Genomic DNA, 23797 nt, shown 5'->3' with positions numbered 1-23797 from the left:
ATAATCTAAAATTCGCCAAAGGCAAATTGATTATAATCTTCACTTAATTGCGATTTAGTTGTCGCACTACATGGGTGCTGGAAAATTAGTTTTAGACCAAACGAATTATGTGCAAAATGAATAAAAAGAAAGCCCAAACTCGCACTAGTGCTGCAGTTCATAATTTTGTTTTGTACGCTTTCCGAATTCAAAAGGAGTTGAAACTCCAGTGGAAGCAAATTGGTACGTTAAGAGTGTCACTCTTTCAAGGGATCAAACGTAAAGTTCTACAGGAAACAAATAAAAATTCTAGCAGCGCGAGACTCACTATTAATGCAAATTAAATTTGTGTAAACACTCTGGAGAAGACGAAGTTTAGATTTTAGACGTCTTATCTCTTTGGCAAACTTTTTTTCAGAAATACTTACATAACGAAGTGATTACACTTTTAGCGCCGTTTAAACCAATTTGCGGCAAAGCAATAAAGTTAATTTTGCTTCCAATTACGCTCATTAAGGCCCACTAGGTCAATTTTCGCAAGCCGTGTGGTACTTAATTAATTACAATTACTTTGCATTAATTAAATACTTGCTCTTCTATAAATTGTAATTTAAGTGTAAGTCAGTTGCATTTCAAGAAACTATTTTTGATTTGTACGGAAAACAAAATTTTGGTTTTGAGTAGGGGAGACTAGGGACAAAAGTAACGCGGACGAACGTAACAGCCACGATAACGTACACGGTCTATAACTCTTTTGCTATTTGAAATATTGCCATAATTTTTTCATTAGCCAATAGATCTATTTAAATTCTACAAACTATGTATTTTTATTATACACAGGGTGGCGAACCAAAATTATATATTTTTAAATTGAACACTATATATATTTTACATAATTAGATTCTACGTGATAAAATAATGGAACTTGTCATTGTCATTGAAGTCATTGTTATACGATTAATAGTTTTCGAAAATATGGCAAACAAAACCAAAATTAAAAAGTATATATAATTCAAAAACTATTGAGAATTTCAAAATTTTCTTGACGCCAATCGATTTTCAAAATCATTTTACACATGTTTACATTAAAATAATCTTTACTTAAAATCTTTACTTAAAATCTTTTTTTTTAATAGTTTTGCTGTAACCGACGTTTAAAAAGTGAGTGTGAGTGATAGAGAGGGCAATAAAGCCCTTTAAGTAATCTATTTTTGTCCAAAAATATTGGTTACCGATTAATAGTTTTCAATAAGGCTGTAAACAAACGCAAAAATTAAAAAACAATTTATTAAAAACTATTACTAATTACTTCCGAATTTATTCCGAATTATTCTACATTTATTTACTTTAAAATAGTTCCACTTTTTCAGATATAGTTGGAAAGCACTTTTAATATTTTGTTTTTTTCAGAAAAAACATTGTTCTCCGGTTAACACTTTTTAAAATACAAAAATTTTAAAAAAATTATTACTCAAAAACATTTAAGGCCAGTCGATTTCCTAAATCATTCTACATAAGCTTCCATTGAACTAATTCTACTTTTTTAAATAGTTTTGCCGCAATCGACGTTTGAATGTGCCTGTGTGAATATTTTAACATGTTTTTGCTATTCATCTGGCAAAGTATTAGAAAGCTTTTTTAAAAATTATTTTTTTTTTAAGATTATTGTTCTCTGATTAACAGTTTTCGAGAAAATTACAAACAAAAGCACAAATTTAAGTAACATTACAAATTAAAAACTATTGGGAATTTACCAATTTTTTCGACGACAATCGATTTTCTAAATCATTTTACAAAGTCTTACATCAGAATATTTTAAAATAAAAGACATATCAACATAAATGGGCAAATTGTTACTTTTGTCCCTAGTCTCCCCTACCTGCCTGCACGCAGCCACCATCGGAATTTTTTTTAGTTTCTATTCCATTTGTTGTTAGAAGTAAAGGCTAATGGTGATTTTTAAGTGGAAATAACTTTTTTTTCAAACATAATGGTGGTTCGTAAATTAATGTATTAGAGTTGTATAATAAGAAGAATAAGAATAGTTAAGTCGTATGTGTTATTAAGACTTGAGATAGTTCTAGAACTGTAAGTTAATGGATTTTTTGCAATAATTTTGTTTTAAATGTTAATTAATTAATTTAGAATTCGGGGTTGTAATGGCTTTAAAAATTTTCGTTTTATTTACTGCGCCTGGATTATTTCTTGTTGGTGGTGTGAGGTCGGCGAATTTTTGAGCGCCGTCACTGGCGGCGTTCTGTAATAGAGGTTGTGCCAGCATCCGGAGCCTCCGGAGCGCGACCGGAGTCCGTGTGTGCGTTAATTTCAGACCGGAGATTCTCCGGCTCTGTTTCGAACCAATATTTGCGTTGGGCGCCTTTGTCGATATAGCATAACCGAAAGGCCGGCGGTACGTGCGCCAAATCTCAAATCGCCCACTATATTAGTTTACACATCTCGCATTGTCTTTACATAAGGCTGCTTTGTCTCTTCCTCGACCGTCGAGGATTAAGAGAGACGACCGCAAGAAACGTGCACACACTACGCAACGAGAGTTCGTTATTAGTTGCGGTGATGGACTAAGAGGTTCAGCTGGTGCTGGTGACACGAGGTCATGGCCCGTTGTGATAAAGAGATTATTAGATTTGAATTGGAACAGGGTTGTTTCTCGCACAAAGACCCGAGTACGCCTCAACGATATACTGGCGAATTACTTTTATATTCGTGCCGATGAACCGCAAATAAAAGAGACGTGAAGATCTTTTATATAGCCATTTTATCATATGGAGTGGTAGGAATGAAATTGATGTTGGATTTTCAAACTGGGAGGGTTAAATTTATCGCAATGTAAACAATTTGCGAAGAGAAAAATTACATTTACATTCGTTTCAGCGCCGCCGTCGTCCGTCGAAATTTTGGACCATCGGCATAATTCCAAGATTGAAATAAAGGAAAATCAAGAGTTTCATCTTGAATGCAGGGTTCGGAACGCCAAACCCGCCGCCAAAATCGTTTGGTACAGAGGAAACGTGGAACTAAATATACGTAAGTGGAAATTCTTTGCCTGGTAATCTGTATACCTAATTTAACTATCATTTAATATTTCCGACTATTTTTCATAATTTTGTTAACAGAAAATAATTTTTTCCTTGACTGAATAAATAATAACCAACGAATATATGCCCATTTTTTTGGTTTGTTGAGTTGGTTTAGAAAAAAATCGTCTAATTTGCAATGTGATCTCAAGCATGTGACTACCACTGCACGTTTAAATTCAAATTCGAATTTGGTGCTAACAAAACTCGAAAAAAAAATATCTGAAACACGTAGCGAATCCAGATTTCGAATCTAAATTGGATTTTAACAAAATTCACTAATTTTACGACGAATATATCGACTACAAATTTGTTAAAAATAAAATTTTTCTCTTGGTTTTTCTTTTATAACGGATAGGTAACAGTAAAACATAAAAATTAAGGAAGTGTCTCTTTTATTAGTGGTGAGTAATAAAAGTTTTTTGATTTTTTTGTCGTACTATTTATTAAACTTTTAAAATATTTAACATAGTACGTATGTATTCACGAAATGTTAATTTATAGAAGATAATATACTTCTTATGGTTCCGGGAATACTGAAGGCGGAATTGTAATAAAATTACTGATACCTATAATATCCTCGGCAGTGTTATGGATACGACCATATTTACTAATAAAATTTTTCCAATATTGTTTTTACCAAAAAATTTTAAAGACTGTTATAAATCAATTATTATATCAATTAATTCATTGATTTTATTATTATTAAATAATGTAAACTGATCGATAAAAGTTATAGAGATATAATTGGATTTTAAAGAAAATTTGCAGAAGCAATAAAAATAATATCATTTGTGTTTTTTTGTGAAGCTTTTTTTTGTCGATTAGAGTTGTACACTGCTCAACAATTGAAGTGGATATTGAGAGAAATTCTAAATTTTGGTAATTCATTGTATATTAAATAACAAAAAACAGTCACAATAAATAAATTTATACTCGTTCACACTCAAAATTAAAAACTGAAAAAAATTGTCCGTGAAAAACCAGAAATAGAAGTAAAACAAAAAATGAATAAAACCTAACGAAACTTTAAAGTTCTCAAAGTCAAATTTTACACCGTCCCTACAAAAACCTAGTACCGTGTAGGTCCTCCCCTGGCTCTTAGCAGGGCTCTTACTCGATTGAAGAGACTCATTATTAAATTATTAATAAAATCTTAAGGTATCGACCCCAAATTTCTTACAATCCATTAGCCAGTTCTTGTAACGTTTCAAGAGGCTGCTGGAGCTGGTTTAAACACCTAGACATTTCGGCCCAAACATGTTCAATGCAGTTCATGTCAGGCGAACAGGGTGGCCACTCCATTCGTGTAATGCCATGATGTTCTATGCGCTTATTCAAAATTCTGGCGCGATGAGGGCGGGTATTATCATCAATAAACATGAATCTTTCGCCTATTGCACCAAAAAATTGTACAATTATCGGCTCTATTACTCTATCTCGAGAACGCTCAGCAGTCATTGCTTCATTAATCAAGACCAATAGGTCTGTGCGGCCATTAAAACATATGCCTCCCCACACGCACAATAATCCGCCACCAAAAAGAGTGGTTGAAGCCATCACATGTGCATTGTACCGTTGTCCTCTTTCCTTCCACACTTTTTAGCATTTTGGCTAAGAGAACAACGGTATAATGAAAATCCAACCACTCTTTTTGGTGGCGGATCAGTGTGCGTATGGGGAGGCATATGTTTTAATGGCCGCACAGACCTAGTGGTCTTAATTAATAAAACAATGACTGCTGTCCGCTATCGAGACAGAGTGATAGAGCCGATAATTGTGTCATTTTTTGGTGCAATAGGCAAACGATTCGTATTTATTGACGATAATGCCCGCCCTCGTCGCGCCAGATTTGTGAATGAGCGCATAGGACACCATGGCATTACACGAATGGAGTGGCCACCCTGTTCGCCTGACATGAACTGCATCGAACATGTTTGGGCCGAAATGTCTAGGCATTTAAACCAGCTCCAGCAGTCTCCTGACACTTTACAAGAGCTGGCTAATGCATTGCAAGGAATTTGGGAAGTGATACCTCAAGATTTTATGAACAATTTGATAATGAGTCTCTCCAATTGAGTAAGAGCCCTGCTAACAGCCAGGAGAGGTCCTACACGGTACAAGGTTTTTGTAGGGATGATGTAAAATTTAAATTTAAGAACTTTTAAGTTTCGTTACGTTTTATTCGATTTTGTGTTTTACTTCTAGTGCTGGTTTTTTACGGACAATTTTCTTCAGTTTTTAATTTTGAGTGTGAACGAGTATAAATTTGTTTTTTGTTATTGTTTTTTGTTATTTAATATACAATGAATTACCAAAATTTAGAATTTCTTTCAATATCCACTTCAATTGTTGAGCAGTGTATATCCTCTAATAAGGGTGATAATTTTTACTAGATGATGAATGTATTAAAATGCCAATATCCCTAACTTAACTTTTTTCGGTTAGTTTATTTCAGCAAACAATTTGACTGAAGTTCTGCCAAACAAGATATTCTTTACTATTCATAATTTATTAAACTGAAAAAAAACAAGATTTTTTACAGTCACATGGGTAAATGTAAATACCTACTTCCTAAACTTTATATTGTACGCTAAAAAGCTCTTTAGGCATTTGAATTCTATTTTTTTCTCTATATTCTGTTCGGTTAATTTTAGAATTAGTTCATCTTTCGTTCAATTTCTTTAAACTGCAAGGAAGATCATCTATTTGGATGCTAAATTTTTCCTTCCTAAACAACTGTAAAAGAATTATTGCAGTTAACCTTTCTTCAAAAATCATTTGGCAATAATGATAAAAGAAATTGGTTTTGCAGTGCACTGTTTTACTTGTTCAACTTTTCCTTTCATAAACTTGGTAACTTTATAGAAAATAAAGCAAAATGAACGCACAAAATTCATGAATACTTTTTTTCAAAATCTTCGAATTGGTCGATTTTATTTTTCTAAACACTACATTTTGATATTATAGTAAAATTTATGACGCCATTTATTTTTGTGCTTTGACGTTATTTTTGTTTTTTTTTATTGACAACCGACAATTATTTATTGTTTTCTATACTTAGTACACATCTGTATCTTTCTAGCAATAATAAAAAAATAAATTAAATTGCAAAATTTTTTAAAATTAATGATTATATTTTTAAATAAAACACAAAAAATTTGAACCTCGACACAAAAAAATAGACAAAAAACATATAACATAATAAAAAACAATAATAGAAAGGGAAAAACTCTGTATAATATAAAATTATCAGTGACTTTTATCTTATTTCAGTTCATAGTAGAATTTTGCAACAGCGCATTTGAAATTTTTGGAGCGAAATAAAGTCCAAATTGAGAGTTTCTGTATAAGAAAGGAATTCTATGTTAAACTAAATCCTATCACCAACTTTTGAGCCAAAAAAACAAACCAGAAACTGCCAAATTGTGCTCTATTTTAACCGAAAAAATGCATATGCGTTGTTCCTATGACGAAAAATTGTTTGAGATTTACATTTTTGAGTTAATTTTTTGATGCTTCAGATTATACTTTTTTGACTTTAGTTGGCGGAAACAACATTCCTTGCAATATTAAAGAAATACCTGTAGAAAAAAATTAACAATTAATGTCTAGCGATGTGCAAAAGAATTAAAAATCTTGTAAATTCGACAATAAATTAAATTTGATATACTAAGAAACAAAAGAGCAACAATCGATACCGTTGCTAAGGAAAACAAATAAAAAAAAGGTTGCCTAAAAAAATCTTCATTTTTGTGCTTAACTGAACGTCTTCTATCACCATACGAGAGTTTGTCCGACACTTTTAAACCAGCCTGTGTTTCTTTTATTTCTTTTTTTAATTTTCGCATCTTTTTTTTATAGTTAAAAACTTACCAGAAAAATATAAAATAGTATAAAATAAAAAAACAAACAAAAATGTCGGTTATCATTTGACGTAATTAAAAACGGCGTTAAAACTCAAAATATTCTTCAAAATCCAGAATTTAAAATAGTAGAAAGTAGAATTCGTTTTTTTTTTTTTTTAAATGACTCGTTCGTATATTGTACCAACTTTAAGCACAATATAAAGAGCAATTTTCTCCGTGTGTAATTTGCAAATCGGCGCAATTTCTTTAGTGAATCAACCTTTCTCATGTAAATACAACAGACATTAGTGAATTTTCCATGAAATATGTCTTTTATTTGTGATTAGTTTTGAGTATGAGAATGTTTTCCCTGCAGCCGATCGCGAGGACCAAATAATTGAGGTCCCCGGCAAAAACGGCGACAAAAGGGTCACCAGATACGACACGCACTCCCGTATCTCTTTGAAGCCAACAGCTGAGGATGATTACGCGGAATACACGTGCGAAGCGCGCCACGAAGCGTTATCCCCCGACATCCCGTTACGAACAACCGTACAGTTGAGCGTTTTCTGTAAGCAGCTTCACTTTTATCCCACGGTAGCCTCCAATTAGCGCCCGCTTGCAGATCCGCCGGGCCCGCCCTACATCGAGGGCTACACGGAAGGCGAGACCATCCGCCGCGGCCAGACCGTGGAGCTGGTGTGCCGCAGTCGGGGCGGCAATCCCCCGGCCCAGCTCATCTGGTACAAAAACGGGGAGCAGATCCGCATGGCCTACAGGACGGCGGGCCGCGTGTCCGAGAACGTCTACACGTTCACGGCCGACGCCAGCGACAACAAGGCGCGCTACAAGTGCGAGGCGAGCAACATCATGTCCAAGGCGCCCCTCAAAGCCGAAGTGGATATGACGGTGCTATGTAATTAATTCAAATATCGGCCCGACTGCTATTCATTAGGTTTTTGCGCAGTTTCGCCGGCACATGTCACCATATCAGGGCCGACCGAAGCCAGGGTTGGCGATCCGGTGCCTCTCACTTGCACGACCGCAAACTCCAATCCGCCCGCTGAAATTAAATGGATGGTGGCCGGCAGGCAGGTTAGAAATGCCACCTCCAGGACGGTCGTCTCCCCGGAAGGAGGCTGGATTACAACTTCGAACATCACAGCCGTTGTTGAACCGAATCGGAGAAGTTTGGTCGTGATTTGTCACGGACTGAACATGCAATTAACCGAAAATGTTGTCTCGACGCATACTATCAACGTTTTATGTAAGTAAGCTTTGCATTTCCGTTTCCCGATCACAATTTAGAAAAAAATTAGAAAATGACTTCTCTTGACTGATCAACGGACACTCTAGCTGCTGGTAAAGTTATGTCCATAAAAATTTGTACCGGGGGTAGTAATATCCATCGAAAAAAGTATTAAGGCTTTCGGTCAAAAATAAAGAAAAATAGAATGTTTTCTGGGCTTTCAAACAGGAGTTGAAAGTTTTTATAAAAATTTGTCTTGTTAAGTTATTCCAACGAAAATTTTTATTTCTAATGAAATACTTACGTATTTCAAGATTTTTGCAACTTCCACCCTCAATGCGGTTTAATAAGAATAGAAAATTTGTATAAAAATTCGTCATGGTTAAGCGATGTTAACGAAAATTGGTAAGTATTTGTAAAAAAATACAGTTGTGTTTCAAGCTTTTTGCAAATTCCACCTTGAATATTTGTGTAAAAAAATTCGTCATTGTTAAGCGATGTCCACGAAAATTGCTATTTGTAAAGAAATATGTGGAACTTGGTCAAGGGACTTTATAGTTTGTTCGTAACTGGAAAATATGCAGTAAAACGTGTTCAAAATATGCACTGAAAAATTGACCACATATGCAATAAATATGGACCAAAAAATTGCCAAATATGCAGTAAAAGCTGAAAAATTTATAATAATAATAAAAACAAAACAAAACAAATTTTTCAAATATAAACCAAAAATCTAAAACTAGTAATAAATGCGAATAGAAAACAGGATAGTCATAAATTGCTGTTTTTCTGAAACAATTTTCATGTGTTCTATCAAGAAATCCTAACTAACTAAAAACGTGGACATTTTTTGAAAGGATGAACAAACTAGAGAAGACTATTCAATTTTTCAAAGTTTGTAATCGACCTTGTATTGGAATATGTATTGTATATGTGCGTAGGCCTCGTAAAATTACGTGAAACACCCTGTATTATAATTCCATAAAATATTATATTTTTTAAATAATACTAAAAGAAAAGTAGATATGTAGCCTGAATACTTTTGAGAAAAAAAAATAATAATAATAATAAAAATAATAATACAAAATGAAAACAAAACAAGGAATAATTACTGAAGAATAAAAATTTTAACTTTATTTGTTTTTTAAAGTTTATATGCAGACAATGTTTTTTATGACACAAAAATATTAAGAAACTTAACTAAAAACCAGGACACACAATAATGTCTTTATTGACAATTCTAAACATTATTAATTGATTTTGAAATAGTAAAGCTTTTTTTGTAATTTTTTATGTATCTTTGACTTTAATCCTGCTGATAAAGCTAATACCATGAGATCATTTATTTATAATTAAAGCAGGTAGGTTTTTTTTTCTTTGTGATTAATAAACTAGTGCAAAATGAGGGAAAAAATATTAAATATTATGTACTGCTTGAAACTTTATTAGTTGACTCTTCAGCTTAATTAATTTTAATAATCAGCGTTTTCATAGAAATTCAAAACTAATTATCTAATGATAAGTTTACATTTTTTAGCTGATTAATCGGTACTCTGTCTAATTATTTCAAAATTTGCTTTAATAAAAATGGCAATTGTTTTTGAATAGTAGGATTGGATAAAATTAAGTGACATTTTTCAACGGTAAGATAATTTGTAGAAAAAAAAATCGTCTCTTTATAATGTTCTGCAAGAAACAGCAGAATTAGACCGATTCTCCAAAAATTTTTGATTTATTTCAGCCGACAGATTATCACGGATGTTTTCTTCACTTTTCCATAAGATTTTTTTCATGTTTTTTGTTGGAATTTTTGAATCTGATTTCAGAATTAAAAATAACAGAGAACTGTCCAAATAAAACAAAATTTCAAATGCTTTGTTATGCATTAATGATCAACTTTACAGATAAGTTTTATACAAAAAATCATTCTATATTTATCAAGAACAATTATCTTGAATTTGACCGAATTTTAGGTTGAAACATTTTTTTCATTGTCGGTTTCACATCAAATTTGTCTATTGAAATTAAAATGGTTCATCTACTCTTTAAATTTAGTATAAACAATAATTACAATATTTTATATAAACCCAACTTTTTTAGAGGTCCTAGTTTGTCTTTTAGATTACCGAGAAAACTTTGTATCAAAATTATAAACAACGTAAATGTTAATACTTTTGAACGTTGCTTCTAATTACGAATTTGTTTTTTTTCTAAGTGAAATACGGTTAAATAAAATAAAAGTTCATCATCGATCTTGCATTTGTTGTTATCGAGAACAAAAAAACATAGTCTACATCTACAATCTCTTGAACATATTCGAGCTTATTTTGAAACCCTTTTCATGAAAAGTTCAAGGATATAACGAGTTATACATTGTAACAACTTCTTGCTGTTTAAAAATAATCCGAATGTGAAATTGTATTTATCTAAGACAACGACGTTATTACCATTTTCTTTTAAAATTTGATTTTTGTTTTTACATAAAAAAAATTGTCTTAGATCCACCAAGTGCCCCTTTTATCCACGGCTACACGCAGGGCTCGTACATCCCTGCCGGAACCGTTCAAAAAATCTCCTGCACCTCATCCGGGGGCAACCCCTTAGCCACCCTAACGTGGTACAAGAACGACAAAAAGATAAATTCAGTGTTGAAAACGACGGACAAGTCAGTAACTGCAGAAATAACAATTCTGACAAATGTAACCGATAATGAGGCGCGATATCGGTGCGAAGCAGCAAACTCAGCTACTGAAATCCCGCTCTTCGAAACGATAACAATGAATGTTTACTGTGAGTACTTTTATTAGATTCTCGTTCCGAGTTTCATTGCTGCTTCCAGTTCCACCTGATCACGTGAAAATTCGTAAAGAACCGCTTGAACTGAAACCGAACGAGCAAGCGACTCTAACTTGCGACTCGAGCTCGAGCAATCCTCCAGCGAAATTATCGTGGTGGCGTGAGGGCATCCCAGTCCAAGGTCTCCTCAATACGACCAAACCCGGGCTTCATGGGGGCACAGTTTCCAGTATTGAGCTCAAACTCAACATCACGGAACAACTCAATGGGATTGTTTACACGTGTCAAGCCACGAATGAGGCGCTGCAACGCTCGGTCCATGACGCCATCACCCTGCAAGTTTTATGTAAGTCAGAGCGAAAACTACTGCAAAAAAGCTTTTATTTAAGTTGATTTGTTGTCGGTCTGCTTCATATTTTTTTTGCACGTGTAATTTTTGTGACAGTACAACTACAATACGAATCAAACAATCTACTATCTCTTACAGGAATGCAAATATTAATGACAATTTTTTTTAATATTGTTTGGAACAGTTCCGACTATACTGAAATTTTGCATACATACGTAATTTTCGTGACTTCACAATAAGTTTTTACTTTTATTTATGATTTATCAACAATGAACAATGGGTATAATAAACAGTTCGATAAAGCAAAAAAATACTACAAGCTGTTAGATTTTGTAATGGAAATACCAATTACTACCTTTCACAGGAACGAAAATATTTGCGTCTGGAATGTGGAAATTTCAAGCTGAAATTCTGCATACACACGTAATTTTCATCACTTCAGAATAAATATTCACTTTGGTTATAACGTAATTTATAAATAATTAACAATTATTATCATCATCTATCAATATCTGGGCCTCTAATCGTATTAGGGAAATGAAAACAACTCTATTCATTAGATTAGTTCTTTAGAAATGTTTTGTAATATTGGCGTAATTTACGTAGAAATAACTAACACCAGAGAATGTATGGAAACACATAAGTCGATTCAAAAATAATATACAATATTTAAAAAACTCTTAAATACACACTATTATTAGACACAATGAACATTTACATGGCCAGAAATAAAATTATACAAAATTTATTAGGACGCGAAAAATGGTGGATGCGCCGGGGTAAACATAACGAATGCTATTATTACTATTATTAGTTAGATTTTTGTGGTTTCTTTTAGTTTGATGGTTATAACAACGCTATTACAACATATAAATGAGTGTTATAATTTAAAATTTCGATAACAAGTTTAATAAAAAGTCAAAAACATTTTTTTTTCTAAGATTAAAGAACAATTTTGCTTACAGCTTCAGGTTTTAAAATTTATTAAAGGTTTGGGTGAAGTTTTCACAACACTTTGATTAAACAGTATATTATCTGCATTTTAAATTATTCGTTTCCAAGTGTAATAATTTTTTATTGGACCCAGAAATGTTTTTCAATGGAAAAAAATACTATCTCTGGCCACTTCTTTATATAGCAGGAAACTAAACAAACAATTATTTATGGATTGGATATTAGAAGAACAAGTATTTATTAAACGGTTGAGAAGGAGAACTTGTCATATTTAAATAATTTCTTTAATACAAATATGATCAATCCATTTCCAATGTCCGAAATTTTTTTATATACTTAAAGAAAGTATGTTTTTTATTCGGCACAATACATAAAGAAAAGCAATCTTTTTTTTAAGAAATACTAGCAGAGACAGCTATTTACTTTTAGGACATTTAAAACAAAATTTCTCCAAGAAAATAGTGACAAAAAAGCCGATTAATTAAATAACTCGTTTTTACCACATTTAGGCGATTAGTGAAACAACAAAATAATTCTTTTTAAATAGTGGAAACAAATAAATAAAAAATAAAAAAATAGACAAATGTTATAGTCGTTCTTATTGTAAATTAAAATTCCAAACAGATAAAAAGTAACTAAATGAGAAGGTATTGTTGAATTCAATTACCTAATTAAACAAAAACGGTAATTCGCACTTTCGATAATGACGATTAATAATATTGTTCTTAATTAATAACAATGTTTGGGAGGTTTGAAACATTAAAAAATTATGATTAAAGAAAAACACGTTTCTTTAATATTTTGATTTACCTAAAGTTTGGATTCAAATGGTAAGCAATTAAAAGACCATTATAAGGCCGATTATAAGAAATTTTCATATCTCATACATATTTGTATCTTTTCACAGTTAGTTGCATATTTTAGTAAACAATTAGTAATAATTAACGTTGATTAAAGTGTTTTTGTGAACACTGCCAAGAGACACTCTTATCTTATTCATTGTTTATAATAAATGTTTTTATGAATTTTTACTGTTTATTTTTTTATTTACCAATTGGCGCAAAAGCTCAGTACACACACATTCCCACAAATTCTAGAAGAATAATAAAAAATTATTCTTAGCAGTATTAAGAATTAAAGTGGAGAGTTTTTTCTCTCTTAAATTTTTTTAATCGGTGATAAAACCAAAGAAGAAAGAAAGTTCTTTTATTTTTTCACATCAACAAAACTAAAAACTATTTGTAATTATCAGCCGGTTTGTATTAAACTAATGACTCTTCTATGAACCGGTCCTAAATATTCAAAATTGTGATTTTTTATCCAGAAATAAAAAAATTAAAATTTATTTGGCAACATAGTAAAAAAAATCAGTTACAATTAAACTACTCCACAACGATTAAAATAGAGAAAGCGCTCAAGTAGATACTTGACAATAATGCCAGTGTTCCTGAAACGTATTGAAGGAACTTGTGCGCTGTTTTATACACATTGTATTGTTACTAACAAAATTATCTAATATTTGTTATTTTGTGAGTTAACTATTTTAAGACGCCCTCAGTAAGACAGTACTGCTGTATTATTTTTTTTCCGATTAGTGCGTTTAAAAATAGAGTGAGAGCCAAACATTCAGTGTATTATGGTGCGATTTGCGTCGTTATGACAGCCTTAAATCCCCTTTTCAGATAAGCCCGTCTTCGACAAAGATAACGAAGAAGCGGTCACGGGCATAGAAGGCGAGCCATTAATAATCACGTTAAAAGCAGACGGCAATCCGCAGAACATCGCCTACACCTGGACAAAGGACGGCCTCCCGATTATCCAATCGTCCTCGAGTTCGGGCATCGAGAGGATTATCTCCGACGGTCCGGTTTTAAATATAACCAGATTAAGCCGCCACGACGCTGGAACCTACTCTTGCGAAGCCCTGAACTCGCAGGGCAGTTCAGTGGCCCAAGTTAACATCACCGTCCAATGTAAAAAAATATGTGCGTTTCGAGACGCAACCGCTAACCGATCGAATTTCAGACGCAGCGACAATCGTCGCCACGAGCGAAAATGTCGTCGTGAATCCCAATGAGGACGCGACGCTTTCCTGCACAGCGGACGGGAATCCGCTGTCTGATGACACAATTACGTGGAAAAGGGACGATTTTCCGGATTTTGACGCGCGCACCTCCGTTATGTACGATAAAAACGGGACGTCGTATCTGCGGATAACTGATGTTACAAGGGACGATTTGGGGAACTTTCAATGCATCGTCAACAACGGCGTGGGAAATGTCACCACGAAAGAAGTGATGCTCATTGTCAAGCGTAAGTCGGTTTGGCGATAAATCGCACCGAGTAATAAATTGCAAATGCAGATAAACCCGAAATTGATCAGCATCCGGCTCTTCTTAAATTTGCAAGTGATGCGGGCGACACCGGGAGAGTGGTTTGCCGGAGCCAGGCCTCGCCTTTGGCCAAGTACAAATGGGCTAGGTCGGGGGCGCCCATCACGGCTAATACCACCGGGAAATACTACACCACCTACAGACAGGTAGGTGTGATCTTATTCAGTAAAAAGGAACATAAATACAAATTCTTTGAGTAAATTAAATGCGCAAAAAAAATTTCTTGAGCTTGAGAATGAAATAGTTCAAAATCTCGAAAAATCAGTTTTTCAGAAGTAATAATATTATAAACATTTTTTTTTGCTACAATGGCACAGCTTTATACTGAAAATTTACTGCTATAGTGGCGGTCAGCTCGATTTGCGTGTGCGTCATCAATTTCATTTTTTCATTACCAACTCAAAGCTATAAAAAATTATCAAAAACAATGCAAATTTAAACAGCTAAGGGCTATCTAAGGGTGGTATCCTTGAACATTAATTTACATGTGCACTTCGACAACACCGTCAAGTGTCACGAATTTGTCAAACTGACATTGACAGTAAATTATAGACGTCGTCGCATGGTTGTCGAAAGTGTTATCGGTGTTAATCGCAAGTATTTTCTGTTCGTTTATTGTGTTTTGTGATTTGCGTTTCGTTAGGTTTTTGATTCTGCGTTTGTTAGTTCATGTTTTGTGAATCTGTATTTTTTGTAATAACTCATAATTTAAACACTTCGTAACCTCAAAAAATATTTGATAGTTTGTCACCGCTATGCCCCTGCTATGTAAACGTAGTGAGAGAAATGTCAGATAACGCACACGCAAACGGAGCTGAGCGCTACCATATCAATGCATACGTGTCTGTACTTACCATGTATTGTGTTATTCTGTCAATAAAATTTAAAAAAAAATCAAACTTTTACCAATTTTTTAAAACGCTAAAAAAACTCTATTCATTAGATTAGTTTTTTGGAAATGTTTTGTAATATTGGTGTAATTTACATATGAAAAACTAACACCAAAGAGTGTAGAGAAACACAAGAGTCGATCCAAAAATGTAAATTTTATTTGTGTTTTAATTTTAAAGTATTTTACGAAACAAATAAACATTAGAAAGTAAACATTGAAAACAATATTTGAAAAACCCTTAAATACACACTATTGTTAGCCACAATGAACATTTACATGGCCAGAAATAAAATTGTACCAAGTTTATTAAGACGCGGAAAATGGTGGATGCGCCGGGGTTAACATAACTAATGCTATTATTACTATAGTTAGTTTGACTTTTGTGGTTTCTTTTAGTTTCATGAATATAACAACGTTATTAAAACATACAAATGAGTATTATAATTAAAAATTTCGATTTACCACAACATTTTGATTAAGCAATATATAAATTAACCGAAACATCGGCTTTTCAGAAGTAATATTATTATAGACAATTTTTTTTTATGATAGAAAGTGGCATCATTTTCTTTTTAATTTATCGATGCATACGTGTCTGTACTTATCTTGTATTGTGTTATTTTGTCAATAAAATTAGAAAAAAATCAAACTTTTACCAATTTTTTAAAACGCTGCAAGACCACTGAGTATCGTCTTCCAAGTGTAAATTCTGCACTCTAACCTCTATAATAAAGCTATGTAACCCTGAAGTTATTCTTTGTTGAGATTTTGTTAAAATTTACGGTTCAGGGATTCGGAAGCTATAGAAAATAAATTGATGAAGACAATTTTTTATTTCTGAGATAATGAGCGTTCTTTTAAGACCCAGAGTAATATTATAAAAACTATTATAATAGGTAAACTGCACAGTTATTGGCCAGGAGGCTTTATGAGTTTATAAAGAAAGTTTTTTAAACTCATGTTTTTGCAAACTACTTTTTTCTGTTGTGTTTTTTTGGAATGACGTATTTTGGTCTAGATGTAATAATTTTTTGACCCAGCCATTAACTGAATTTCTTGCACTTAATAAATAAAATAACAATAAAAAAATTGTAATAATAAAGTTTACAACATTGTTTAATAATTATGATCTTGTACATATCACAATCTTTAGTTTGGAATCCATATCTTTATTCTGAAGGTGGTAATAATTTTTAAAATTAGGTTTTTGCTCAACTACCCCATAGCTATGCAGTTTACATTATCTTACACCAAATTCTAACGTCGTAATAATTTTCTGATCTAAATTTATACGAGAAATTAGAGAGATTAGAAATTCATTCATTTTTTCACCGAATAAATTTCGCTCAAGTTCAAATGATGCTAATGTTTGTTTATAAAGCTTCCAAAAGTTTAGACCAAATTTTACGTTGGCACTTATAATGTATAATTAGGTGTCTTCACCTATGTAAAAGTAGCAAAAATTGTTCAAAATTGCTAACCGTTAAATTTCAAGGCTAGTACAAGCCCTAACATTTAAATGTTTGGACGAATATATTTTTGCAAAGAAAATAATACAACAAAAAAATAAATTAAAGAAATACGTTTATTTTAACTTATTAACTATTTAAAACTACTTTCAAGCACTCGATATTTGCATAAAAAACAGGAGTGATGTCTGACCACCAATTGTTTGGACCAAAAAATAAGATAAACTTTTTAGTAATTTGTCACATCTTTGGTTTTATTGACGGCTCGAATTCCCGCTGACGTAGTTTTAGCGAATCTATTACATAATTCTGGCGTTTTATTTTTCCAAATAGATTGTATTTTATTTTTTAAATCTATCTATGCCCTGAGGATGAATTTTAAGATAATTTTTCGTTTTGTACCAAAAAAATTTAATAATATTAAGTCGGGGCTATTTGTTGGCCAAGGTATAACAATATTCTAGGAATTATCAATCAGGAACGTAAGATTTTGTTATTCGTTTCACATTTGTGTCCACCTTACAAAAACCAAGTCCTGTTTTTTATTTATTTGCGACAACATTCTCAAAAATAATAGGAATTTGTTTCCGCAATCGATAGAGGAGAAAAAAAATAATTTGTTGCCATTTAAAATGCAATGACAAATTTCAAAATAATCTCGAATTAATTTTGTAAACCGACCCTAAATAAATCACAGTTATAATAACTCATAATTAATTATTATTATTATTTATTACTGTTTGTTCGATACTGAATTGCTAAATAAAATTAATAAAAATTAATAAAACAATAAAAGGTAAAAGTAAAGCTAATATTAATATTTTTTACGAATAAAGCAAATTAACAACATATTTAAATAATAGTGGAAACGATAGGCAAATATACTCAAAGATGGTCAGTTAAATCTATCGTCTGTTTCAACCTGTGAATATTTTTTACAAAACCAAGTGTTACTTTTTACAAATTTTATTGGTGCAGTCAGTAGGTTAAAATTTTTTTTTAATTTTGGAATTTTAAAATAAATTTTTCATCTAATTATTGTGGATTTTGATCAGATCGACGCTCTTACATCGGAATCCGTCCTGTTCATCACCCATGTGACCTCCTCCGACTACGGCAACTACGAATGCGTTGCCCGCAACGAATTGGGATTTGCGACCGCTTCTCCTCGCCTTGAAGTAACTTCTGCTCCAGATACTCCCACACTGCTGACAATCCTAAACGTGACTCATGATACCGTTACGTTAGGATGGACACCTGGTTTTGATGGAGGCATGAAAGCCGCTTATCGCATTAGATACAGACAAGTAAACGATGATGGCTATAAGTACGTGGACGTCGTGCCACAGAACGCCACTTCTTTCCTGATACGAGATTTGGAAGTTAACACACAATACGTGTTCTCCATTATGGCGATGAATAAATTAGGCAACAGCAAGTACATGCCCGATCTTTTATCAGCCCGGACGTCAAGTAAGTCGCTACCACTTGCTTTTTCTCGTACTTTTGGCACTAATTCAAACTTGTTGTTTCATGCAATTCTTTATTAACGAACTAACAATAGACAAAGTACCTCCATCCTATTCATCACCCAGCTTAGACGAGAAAAACTTGAGAAATTTTCCCGGGTTTCTAGTTATTGTGGGCACTATTGTGGGCACCTTACTAATACTAATGAACGTCTTGCTTATTGGCTGTTGCTTGCACAGAAGATCCAAGAAACGTGTGTCAGGTAACTAATTCTGGTTTATTTTGTCTAGTGTACAGCGACCACATTGAGAAGATTATCCCCGAGGATTTGCTCGAGAAGCAAGACTTGCCCAGAATTGTTATTATTAGTGTTTCTGTTATTGGTATTTTCCTTTTGATTGTCAACATCGGACTTGTTGCCGGTTGCATGCTAAAGCGACGAGCTAAGCGAATACGAGGTGTGTTTTTTTTCAATTTCCAATCACCTGATTTCTGCTACACAAAGTAACAAATTTTGTCCAATTACAGAACAAAGTAACCAAACGAGCAAATCAGCAACCATCGAAATGTACGCCCCCAGCAGCTACAACGACACGGTCACTGGAGAGACCTTATCTTCGGTTAGCGAGAAAAGTGAGACTTATAGCAACGAAGGAAGCAACAACGATTACGTCGTGAGTAGTTTTTACCTCCACGGGAGCTTGGTTGCACTTTCGCAAACTAACTAATAAATGCAGTGCGATTAAATTAATTGGAAAGATATTGAATTGAGTGAGTTGAGCACTGTAGTAATGTTTGGATGTTTTCACCAGGATGAAGGGCGCAAGCAAGCAACGAGCACTTATCTAATGGACCAGCAGGACTACCCAGGTGCGTACCCAGTGTGTCCCAGTTACGAGCTTCAGATGCAACCTAACATGGCTCACAAAACTCACACTCTTCCTCATCCTCATCATCACCACCAGCATCACATGCATGATAGGAACAGAGCTAGAGATGACCAGAGTCTTGCCTATCATGGCACGATGTCAGGTAACTAACTCGCTTGCTTGCTGTGGAACTAACACGTCCATTACTAAAGATTTGAACAAATAATATTGTGGCTGATTTATTGAACGTTTGTTTTTTTCAGTCATAATAATAATTTATTTTTTATATCAGTGACATATGTGCATTAATGTGTGATACAAGTCAAATTTGAATTACAAAAATATATTGATACCAAAGTCGTTTAAGCAATATAGTTCCGCATTGACTAATTTTTGTATAATTATTTTTTTGAAACAGTGCAAATTTAGTTGTTTAATATGACTGGGAATGCTGTTATAAAATTTCAATCATTGGTAAATACAACTTCGCTCCTAAAACACAGTTTTGTGATAAGGATAAATTTGTGATAAAAAATTAAATTGATAATTGGCTTTCTCACTAAAACAATAAATAACTTTATTTTGTGTGTTAAGGATTTTACAGCAACATTCGTTGTTTCTTGGAAAATGTTCACTGCATAATAGTCATAACCAAAAATACAACTTCCATATTTTTGAAACAAAAAAGTATATTGTCAATTTGCTATTCAAAATATTTTCTTTCTTAATTCTTCGAAACACTAAATTCCGGACTATTTTTTGTGAAAAGTACTTAAATTTTGATTGTAGAAGTACCGATATTATCAAAAGCGATCATCTTTTTATTAGTTTCGTTAAAATAAATTAATTTTCGATGATTTCTCGTCTGTAAACGAAACTCGAAATGGCTTAAATAGCCTTATCTCGGTTGAAAACGATTTTTTTTTGTTATTTTCGTAAAAATTCCTTAATTTTTTACGATTCCTTGCTTTGTAAAGAGCCAGTTAGCATAGATTTATTACTCAGATCGCGTTTTTTGACTGAAAGTAACGATTTTTGAAATGGTTTTGCTTAGAATACGTAGATTTTAACTGATCTCCGACTAATAGTTCAAAATACAATTCTTTATTAATGAACGAAACCAAAATTAGGCGATTTAAGCCATTGCAAAAAATGTTTTTTTACAATTTCTTTTAAAAAAACTTGATCATTGTTAAGGCTTCTAAATTCTAAAAAAATTCATATGCATAAAATAAAATAGAATAGAATGAAACTTTATTCAAAAAATACTCCACAATGGCACAGAACAAGTCAAAAATATAAAATAATACAGGGAAATAAATAAATAATTAAAATAAAACAATACATTTAAAAATCAAATCCTATATCTAAATTATAAAACTGAAGATATAAAACCAACAATACATAACTATTTGAAAAACACATTAAAAATATTTATAAAACATAGTACAGGTTGATTTATCACAAAATATGGATGGTTTCATTATAAAATTTATTTTGTGTGATTACTAATTTTTTAATATGCTCAAAGAAATGTTTGCCACTCATCTTGTATGTATATTATTATTTGTAACTACAAACAGGAGTTTAAAGAAAATAAATATTTATTAGATAAGCGAATTCACCAAAACAATACTTAAAAAAAATAGTGAAAAATTTTTAAATATGATGCCCATTTACTTACTATTTTTATGTATTTACAAAGGAATTAATTCACAGTATTATTAGGGTCAGCTGCAATAATTACCATCACCTACCTTTTAATAAATTCCCCTGTTATGTTAAACTTTATTTTATTTTTCAAAGGTTTACAGGAACATTCTTGTTTTCTCGGAAACTGCATATTGGTCTCATAACCGAGAATACAATTTAGGTTTCCACCTTTTTGAAACATAAACGAAATACGTATCTCTCCAAAGTAGCTTCAATTTTATGTTCTCAAAATTGTTTCTGCACTTATTTATTTTTTCTCGTTTTTTTTCTAAGCATTATGTTTCGTACAAGGTTTTAAATTATATGGATTATACAATTCTTACGGAGATTTTTTATATTTACTCGTAATATTTATAATTTCATTTTGAAATCAGTTTATTTTTACATTTCTAAAAAAAATGGAAAAATCACAATACTAATCTAAAAACTCTATACTTATTAAGATCAAAAAGCTTCCAACAAAATATATGACAGAAAAAAAGTTGGAGAGCTTGTCCATAAGGTAGGTTTATTAATAATAACAGTTTCAAAAAAGTTTAAAACTTTTTTACTAAGACACGTTTTTACAATGTTATTTTTAATGAATTAACAAATTTGTTATAAAAGTATATCACACTTTACTCTTTATTTTAAATGCATCATCAAGTCATTTTATCTTCCTGTAGTTGTTTCAATTTTCTCCTTGAGGGCTTTTTGATGAATTTTTTTTAGTTTTTTCGTCTTTGTTTGCTATTAAAAAGCGTAAGAGTATTTTCCATAAGCAAAATTTAGTTATTAGTTTACCAAATGTTCTCCTAGGACAGCACTGTCCAACTAACCACCTTCAAATCAATTTTATTTTCTTAAATTACGAGCAAATTACGTTATTTTTAAGTTATTTCACATAATTTAACGCGTTTTTGATTGTTTTTGAGACAGAAACTCTTCTTTTTAAAGAAATTTTGTCGAAACAAGTCGAAAAATCAAAACAACGACCGAAAAATAACAGATAGTTTTATAAAACTTTTTCCTTTTTTATTATTACTTTTATTATTTTTTATTATTACTTTTTGTTTATTATTATCTAGTTACGTGATTTGTAACTGATTTAAGCCCGTTTTTGACCCAAATATTGATTTATTTGAGGAAGTTCTAACGAAAAATAAGCAAAAAAACACTTAATTATGAGTAAGAAATAAGAAGAGTTTTCTGATGAATTCTGATTATATCATTAATTTATCATCGAAATCCATGTTTTTTCTCCCTTAATATACAAATAGCTAACAAACAAAGTTGAACAGTGCTGTCTCAGGTTGTAAAAAGTTACATGATGTCGTAGAATACGATATTTTTGCTACAATTGACCAAACATTAAATTTTCAGCGAAATCGTCGTACGTGAGCGCGCCCTCGCCAGCGCCCCCAGCCGACGGTTCATACTACAACATGTCCGACCGCTACTTGTCATATCCGCCGCCGCTGGACTTCCAGAATCCGCCCCCGATTCCGGCGCACCCCCACATGGGGCACATGCACAACCCGGTGACGCCGCCCCTGCCCGCCAACGGCTCCCTGCTGCGCCACCAGCGAGGGGCCGTTCCGCCCGACGTCCTGCACAACACCAGCCAAAACCCCCAAATACTCCAAGCTCAAACTCTCGCTCAAAAGCGGGAGCTCACCAGTTTTGGCAACGGTTACGGTGTTAACGAACAGGAAGGACATCTTGTCTGAGACAAGGAGGACATTTTGTATGTCCTGTAAAATAAAGTGCGACTGATTCGGAGTTAAACAGACTGTGAGTTCTAATGAATGATAATATCACTGCAATATAAAGACACGGATAATCAATTAACAGTGTATTTTGCTAATTTTACTTAAAGAAACTATAAATAATTAACAGTGTTGTTCTAGAGTTGTTACGTGTTGAATTATTGTCAGTACTGAAGAAAAGCGCATAAGGAGATAATAATGCAACTGTAGGTTAAGTACTTAGATTTGTTTGCAGATTTACTAAAATACTCGTGTAAAATTGTGATAACTCTCATTTCGTCTGTTATTATCTTCTTATGCTTTGCAATAATTTAACTGAATGATTTCGTCACGAAATAAAACGAATAACTTGCTAACTGATAATCAGTTTATTTAAAATTAATGTGATCGTTGTATGTAAAGAATTATTGTTATTTTTGTAAGAAGCTTCTTTTGCAACATTATTATCACTTAACGTTCTTATTCTAAGTTGTAGCGTTTAGTTTTTTGTACATACTTTCCGTTAAGGTTTGAATAATTTAAAAAATGTTATTTACTAGTCCAATCCAACAACCAAAGTGTTTCTTTTGTACATGAACGCCTTTTAATTTGAGTGTAACTACTTTAAATTTCATTTGTAGCTTTCTATTTTCTCTTTATTTATTCTTTTATCTTTATTTGTACACAACTTTGTTACGTTAATAAATTTTGTACCTATATCAAGAATACTTTTGTGTTGTTTTTTTTTATTTTCCCTTTCGTTTTGAGTAACGAGGCAATATTACGGCTTAAATCAAAATAGACGCAGTAAAAATTGATCTCTACCACGAATGTAGGAAACAACGAAACGGCCAATTTTGATCAAGCATTTATGTTTAGTTTGTACTAGAAACGGACAAATGGGGTATGAATACAAATTCTCTGAAACATAAAATTCGAAGCGTTATCATTTGCTGAATAAAATTGTTATAGTCGAGAAACAATCATTTTTATA

The 23797-nt window shown here is 32.5% G+C and overlaps 1 protein-coding gene across 7 annotated transcripts in view; it reads left to right on the top strand.

Moving 5' to 3' along the window:
- The window catches only part of sns (sticks and stones), a 286545-nt gene extending 263014 nt beyond the window's left edge, over positions 1 to 23531 (top strand). For 5 of the 7 annotated variants that reach the window (XM_064355580.1, XM_064355583.1, XM_015977663.2 and 2 more), the window contains 14 exons: positions 2872 to 3024; positions 7299 to 7493; positions 7548 to 7838; positions 7890 to 8189; positions 10671 to 10961; positions 11011 to 11313; positions 13953 to 14243; positions 14296 to 14583; positions 14634 to 14809; positions 18080 to 18497; positions 18785 to 18952; positions 19023 to 19168; positions 19307 to 19526; positions 22439 to 23531. In XM_064355580.1, the coding sequence (XP_064211650.1) occupies positions 2872 to 3024; positions 7299 to 7493; positions 7548 to 7838; positions 7890 to 8189; positions 10671 to 10961; positions 11011 to 11313; positions 13953 to 14243; positions 14296 to 14583; positions 14634 to 14809; positions 18080 to 18497; positions 18785 to 18952; positions 19023 to 19168; positions 19307 to 19526; positions 22439 to 22785 (3587 nt within the window). In that variant the 3' untranslated portion in view covers positions 22786 to 23531. Of the gene's footprint in view, positions 1 to 2871; positions 3025 to 7298; positions 7494 to 7547; positions 7839 to 7889; positions 8190 to 10670; positions 10962 to 11010; positions 11314 to 13952; positions 14244 to 14295; positions 14584 to 14633; positions 14810 to 18079; positions 18498 to 18588; positions 18757 to 18784; positions 18953 to 19022; positions 19169 to 19306; positions 19527 to 22438 lie in introns of all 7 variants that reach the window. The other 2 variants (XM_064355594.1, XM_064355589.1) reach the window with 2 other exon arrangements.
- The last annotated feature ends 266 nt before the right edge of the window (positions 23532 to 23797 follow it).

This window comes from Tribolium castaneum, chromosome 1, assembly GCF_031307605.1.
Source record: "Tribolium castaneum strain GA2 chromosome 1, icTriCast1.1, whole genome shotgun sequence".
Classification (NCBI taxonomy): domain Eukaryota; kingdom Metazoa; phylum Arthropoda; class Insecta; order Coleoptera; family Tenebrionidae; genus Tribolium; species Tribolium castaneum.
This window is presented reverse-complemented; position numbering and strand designations above follow the sequence as displayed.